Raw genomic sequence first — 6,639 nt, forward strand, 5'->3', positions numbered from 1 at the left:
ACATCAAATAGGAGCTCTCACGCACAAATTAATCGGGGTGTTTGAATGCAAATTTATCAAAAGGTCTGCCTCTGACTAACACTATGATTTGAGCTCAGACGGAGAAGTGCAAACTGTTTCCAGATTTCACCATCATCAGTACTGCATATTTATGCAAAATACAACCAGACATGAATCTGGAAAACTGATCATAATCAAGAACTTAAAAAACTGTAACCCACCAAGACACGGAGAGAAAAATAATAATTGTTATAATAATAAATGTTGAATAAATTTACTAAAATAATGAAATGCTGTAGCTGCTTAATAAACCTAAATAAGCTTGGATTAAGAGGGAGAGCGTTTGAGTTTCTGGTGTCACGGATATATCTACATGTTGTAGGGAATTATGTTATTTTACAAAGAATTTATGTTTGTGTTTTTATTCAGTTAATCCACATTCACACTTACTCACACACTCCGTTGTGTTTTTTTCAGAGGGAGGATACTCTGGTGTTGTTCTCATCCATGCTGTATGAATGTGTGACGCAAGAGTGTCCAGAGATGCTGCCCACATATATCGCTATCGAGCAGGTGACACACACACACACACACACACACACACACACACACACACACACTGTGCTGTTTGATGACACTGTTGAATCGTTGAGTCCACCTGACTCGTACCTATCATTGTTTTATGTGTAGTTCAGTTATATTACCGAGCAAAGATGTTCCATTGAATGAATACATAAGAAAGATTATCTACCTCCAGTTCTTTGTAGGTCCATAAGTTCATTTTAATCAGTATGATATGCTTTGCTCTGGTGCTCTACTCCTTTAGTTAAAGCTGCAATGATTAGTTGATTAATCAATTAGTTGATCAACAGAAAATTAATCTGAAACTCATTTTTTTAAACAAACATGGAAAATATTTGCTGGTTCCAGTTTCACAAATGTGACGATTTGATTCTTTCTTTGTTACACATGATGGTGAACTGAAAATCTAGACAAAACATTTGAAAATGTCACATTGGGCTGTGGGAAATTATAAAGGCCTTTTTTTAAACGTCTTCTGACATCTTATTGACGAAAGGATTAATCGATTTAAATGAAAATAACTTGTTGTTTTAGTATTACTTGGTGCTATACCAGATCTGTGAACATGATGTTTCTCTGCTTAACCTTCAGTTTTGCAGACCTGCTTACACTTAACTTTTTCTTGTGAAATACAGATATTACATGACTAACACACTGAACAACACAACAAACCACAAAAATGAAGGTAATAAGCTAATTATTAAAGAAAGGATGAAAGAAAGAAAACGAACAATAATGTTCCGTTGGCAGGAATCCCAGGTCTGAATCACCACCAAAATCTTAACGTGCTTTTCTTTGTCAATGGCCCATTTGACAATCAGATGTAATAGAAATCTGTTCATGGGGGTTTGAAATAACTGGTGTTAACCCATGTCTTCGTGTGTGTCTCTCAGGTGGTTGGTGCTCTCCGTCGGGGTGACCTGCTGCAGACCTTCCCCCTGTGGCAGCTGCGCCTGGTGGTGGAGTTGTGGGACAACAGGGTGCTGCGGGGTGCCGCTAATCGCCATGACACCCTGCTCACCTCAGAGTTTCTGCCCGTCATGAAGAACATGGTGGATGTAGCACTGGACAGCTGGCTCAAAGGTGAGGAGAGGATGGATGGTGCTGAAATTACTTCAATGATAATCTAACAGTAGTTTGTGTCAGATTTCCAGTAATAATATCAGATACTCCATCTACGGTTGCGATGTGAACATGTTCAAGCACAGATGTTGATAAAAGTTAAGTAAGGAGATTTCAACCTGAGAACCTTGAAAGCAGAGAGGTGACAAAAATTCAATTAATTCACATATTGTGCTTTTGGAATTGCAATAGACTTTTTTTTTTATTATTACTTTCCCATATTCTCTAGACCAAGTAAATGATTGAAAGATTATTATTTGCCGACCTAGAGTGAAAAAAACATGATACGACTAAATCCAGCCAGTTATAAGACGTAAGTGTGCATGACGTATTGATAAATATATGTTTTTGATATTGGGGCTACGGCGGCAAGGAGATGCTGTTTATTTGCTGTTTTACATCATCTGTTTTAAAAATAGAGACCCGTCCAAAATGGCAACGCAAAAAGTGTCACATAGACAAACATTCTTTGACACTGTGCTTGGATTCCAGTGTTGGCTCTGTTGAGCAGCAGTGTCACCGCTCGAGTATTTCTCAGGCTGGATGTGTTTCAGCTTGTTTCCCTGTACTGGGTGTAGCACACTAATGTCATAGTTTAGAAGTTAAACAGGCTGTGTATACACTCAAACAAACACACATTCCATCATTTGTACATGCACATGCACACACGCACGTACACACACACACACACACACACACACGCACACATATTTACAGTATTAAAGGCACACTGAGAGGCGTGGGAAACAGGTGAAGTAGTTGGACGAGACTGTGATCATGTAAACAGTTGAAATGATCCCACACTTTCATGTTTCGTGAAGCCTCTCGGCTCTGGCAGACGTTTCAAAGAAAAACCAAACTAACTTGACCTCAAGCATCAGGAATGTTACTGTTCTGTGGAGCTCACCCATGATTGAAATATGTGTCTACATCTGTATCCTTGTTATGTTTTTATGATTCTTGTTTCTACTCCTCTGTTCTCCCTGCCCCTTGACTTGGTCAGAAGTCAGTTCTCACTGATTTTCAAGCTCAAGTCGGATTAAGTCGTCACTAACTCTCTTAACTAGACAAACTTGTTCATTATAGCTTGTTTCAGCCTGATGACTGTCACCTGTTCATGAGATTTCAGCATTGGGATAATCGACAGCCCTACAACTGCCATATAAGGCAGTTTGTTCTGTTCCCTGTTTGGGCAAGTTTCATTCAAAAAAATGCAGCTTTGTATCTGAAACAGCAGGTGAGATGCCCGTGCTCTGACCAGGACTAGCTTCCCAGAGCCGCTAGCATCCTCACCGCTGCAGCCAGATTGTGTGTTAAAATAAAAGAAAAAAAAACGCTGATATTTTGGCTTGACTTTCAGTTGTTAGTGGTCGCAGAATGTCTGTATTTGGTTTTAGAGGGATTTATAACACTTGTTGGAAAGTTTTTATTGCGCTCAGCGTCTCTGCTGTGTGTGTGTGTGTGTGGGGGGGGAGGGGCTAAGACAAACACATGGTGAAACAGACAGCAGAGGAGAGGAGAGAAACGCCACTGTAAGCGATGGCAAACGCAGTAGAGACTGTCACACTGAGCTGAAATGAAACAAGTGCACATAACATAAATAACATAAAGCATATTTCTTTCAAATTTTTCCTTTTTGTTTCTTGCTCTCTAGTTCTTATTACGTTAAATCAGTTTCTGTGTCTTGAATGTTGTTTTAAATTTGTTTTGGATACAGAACATTTGATTTGGATTTGTTGCCTTTTCAAAGTAAAACATTTATTTTTATGACAGCTGAAGTTACCTGAAACATAAAACATTTACTACCTACTGTAAATAAACACACCTGTAAGCTTTTGTGTGTGTCTTCTCCTCTAGACACCGGCTCAGTTTTGAGGTCCTACATGAGGGGCGAGGCCCTCCCTAAGGACACCCAGTCCATCACGCTGGCCTGCTTCCTGGTGTACCGCTCGATCCCCTGCCTCAGGAACACACACACTCAGCTGGAGGGTAAGACAAACACATGTTCACACTGAACTGGACCTGAATACACTTACAGTATATTTGCATGTAAATGCTCAGTACACTGGAGTTTAACTCCATCATGCAGCTTCAAAAACACACTGCTATAGACAGTGTTGGAAAGTACCTATGGACATTTACTCAACTACTGTAGTCTGTTCTACTTTATATTTTTCTTCACTACATTTCAGAAGGAAATATTGTAGTTTTTACAGAACTACATTTACCTGACAGCTAAAGTCACAAATTTCTTTTCAGATTAAGAGGTTATATAAAAACACATTATGAGCTTGTAAAATCTAATGCATATCAGCATTTTATTTTAATTAAAGCATTTGAGTGTTTCTTCCACCACTGGATTTATCTTCATCAAATTATATTTGAGTCTCTTTTACCCAAACCTTAACAACAACTGAACCATAGAATAAAATCACTTTTGTAACTGATGTTGAACTCGTCTGAAGCTCTGCGCTCTCTCTCTCTCTCTGCAGGCTGCAGCTCACTCGGGGATTTGTTGTCACGTAGCAGACACTTCGGCATCCCTCTCAGAGACCTTCTGAGGCTGGTACCGGTCCTGCTGGACTCTGCATCGAGACCACAGACACTGCCAGGCTTCCCTCTGCAAGTATCTTGACCCTGATGCTCAGAGCTACTCAGCTGGATGGTAACGTCTCAGAGAAGCAGCTCATAGCCTTACGTTCCCACTGCGAGCACAGGTAGGACGGATAGCGGATTTCTACCTGTGAGTCCTTCAGGTGTGTGTTCGGCAAGTGGGACCAAATGTGACAATCTAGGCCTGCGTTTTTCCTGGGTGTTATTTTTACGTTTGACAAAGACCAGCTGAGGTCTTGCTGCTCATTAAACCACTAAGAGAACTGAACTCTATTTTTTGTTCTGCTGTATTCTCTCATTGGCTCATTGTCCATCGTGTCTTTAATTGTTTAACACAGATGTGATTGTGGTGGTGCCGGCATGTAGATCTTTTGAATTGAGTCGAACATCAAAACGGGCTGTTGGTTTACTTTGGGCGGACCCCACATGAAAGGAATCCCATAATCTTCCAGTGGTGTTTTTGTAATAAAGTAATGTCCAGCGCAGATAAGACTTAATAAATTCAACTTTTGCACTTAGAAAACATTGACTGTTTTTGTGTCTTACACTTGACAAGTTAAATAAACCAAATGATGCCTTTAATTTGTTCTGTGATTCTGTATAACAACTCTAGAGCAGTGACCTTCTCCTGTGGCCTCTGATCAAGATGTTTAATCTTATTTAGGTTCATAAAGTGTTATAACAAAGAACAGACTCTGTATAATGAAGGATGAAATCCATGGGAGAAAATGAAAATGAAAATATTCAATGAAGACGATAAAGAAATTAGTTCTAACTATATTTTGCCAAATGAAATAATAAAACGGACTTGATGTTGCTACGGAAACCAAGGACTGAGCTGAAAACAGAATTGAAATATTATAGGTTAATGGTGTCAAATTTCGACAGCCCTTATTTTGTTTGTCTGCCAGGTTTTTATGACATACTGGTGATAACGATATCAGAACAGATATTTTTGCCAGTATTTGAACAAGAGTGTTAATCTTTGACCAATTTGCCAAAAGTGATGGCATCAAGGCAAATCCTGACCTCTGACCTCTCAGACCCCTGCACCTGTGCCTGAGAGAACCAGGGGCCTGAGGCTGGAGCCAGAGCCTCTGTAAATTGTGTAATGGTTTACATTTCTTGCTTGAAAGTCATAGAGCTCAACTAAAAGACACAAAATATCCACAAAAAGATGCAGATCAAAAACAAAAACGACCATAAAAAGACAGGAAATGACCAAAAATACCATAAACCAAACAGCACTTTGTGTCTCTTTCACTCTCAATCCATCCACAGGTCACACACGTTCATAGTAAAGGTAGCCCACTCAAAAATACTACCTACAGGCCGCGTCTCTGCTGTGTGGGAAGAGAACATTAACAAACGGTACTCTTAGTGGTCAAACTAAAATTCAAAGTCGGTAGCGGTTAACACCAACACACAGCCAGTGATCACATAAATAGACACTGCTAATGAATCCAGACCTTGTCCACTGTGTCGGGGGGTTTTCTTGAGAACATTCACAGTTTAGTGATGCCGTTGGACTTTCTCATACAGTTTCACATGTAGGTCGTGTTAAGCCAACAACTTTGAAAACCCAGGACTGTGGGACTTTCCTACTAGTGCATGACGATAGTATAAATGCCCAAAACTATCTGTTGCTGGAAATCCCAGATCTTACCAAAATCTAATTGCCCGTTGCTGAGTTGATGCCTATCTGCCCCACAAGATTTCTAGACCTTGGCTCAAAGGTTTTCAAACTGTGAATTGTGTCTCTGTGTTTGTGTGTGTTAGTGGGGTGGGGTTGGGTGGGGTGGGGATCGTGGTGGAGTTGAAAAAGATCTTATTTTGAAATAACAAAATAAAGAACCAACCAATGAGGTCACTGATTAAATAAAACGAAAAATGTTGGTCAAAACACAACAAATTGTGATATAGTTTGACAAAGGCCTTGTTCTTATATTGGCTGGTATGACTCAGCAAGTATCTGTAAAGAAGAAAAAGTAAATAAGGCAAATGGTGGAATATTTTTGATTTTGAGCTTTAACCAAACTCAACCCGTTAATCTACTTTGGCCGCTTGCTGCAGTGACACTGCATGTCTTTGGATTCACTTTGCAAAGTTATCACATAATAAAAAAGACACCCAGAGGAATTCCAGAATTCACCTGAGTTATTGTTTTTGTGTATCATTAGATTAACTGCATTTAGCTAATTCAACACACTTTTAATGGTGCCAGTTTGCCAAAGTGTAAACAAATACAAGAAAAAACAACAGGGCTCAGGTTGCAACCTAACCCCAGTTTGTGCCTCATTTACTAGCAGATGACCGACAGCC

The 6,639-nt window shown here is 39.7% G+C and overlaps 1 protein-coding gene across 2 annotated transcripts in view; it reads left to right on the forward strand.

The window, feature by feature from the left end:
* anapc1 (anaphase promoting complex subunit 1) overlaps positions 1-4,899 on the forward strand; it is a 49,814-nt gene extending 44,915 nt beyond the window's left edge. For both annotated transcript variants that reach the window (XM_023394445.2, XM_023394446.2), the window contains exons 50-53: positions 478-573; positions 1,476-1,665; positions 3,562-3,693; positions 4,197-4,899. In XM_023394445.2, the coding sequence (XP_023250213.1) occupies positions 478-573; positions 1,476-1,665; positions 3,562-3,693; positions 4,197-4,339 (561 nt within the window). In that variant the 3' untranslated portion in view covers positions 4,340-4,899. The remainder of the gene's footprint in view (positions 1-477; positions 574-1,475; positions 1,666-3,561; positions 3,694-4,196) is intronic.
* The last annotated feature ends 1,740 nt before the right edge of the window (positions 4,900-6,639 follow it).

Source organism: Seriola lalandi, unplaced genomic scaffold, assembly GCF_002814215.2.
Source record: "Seriola lalandi dorsalis isolate HSWRI2012SDOR001 ecotype SW California unplaced genomic scaffold, Sedor1 jcf7180002054948, whole genome shotgun sequence".
Taxonomy (NCBI): Eukaryota; Metazoa; Chordata; class Actinopteri; order Carangiformes; family Carangidae; genus Seriola; species Seriola lalandi.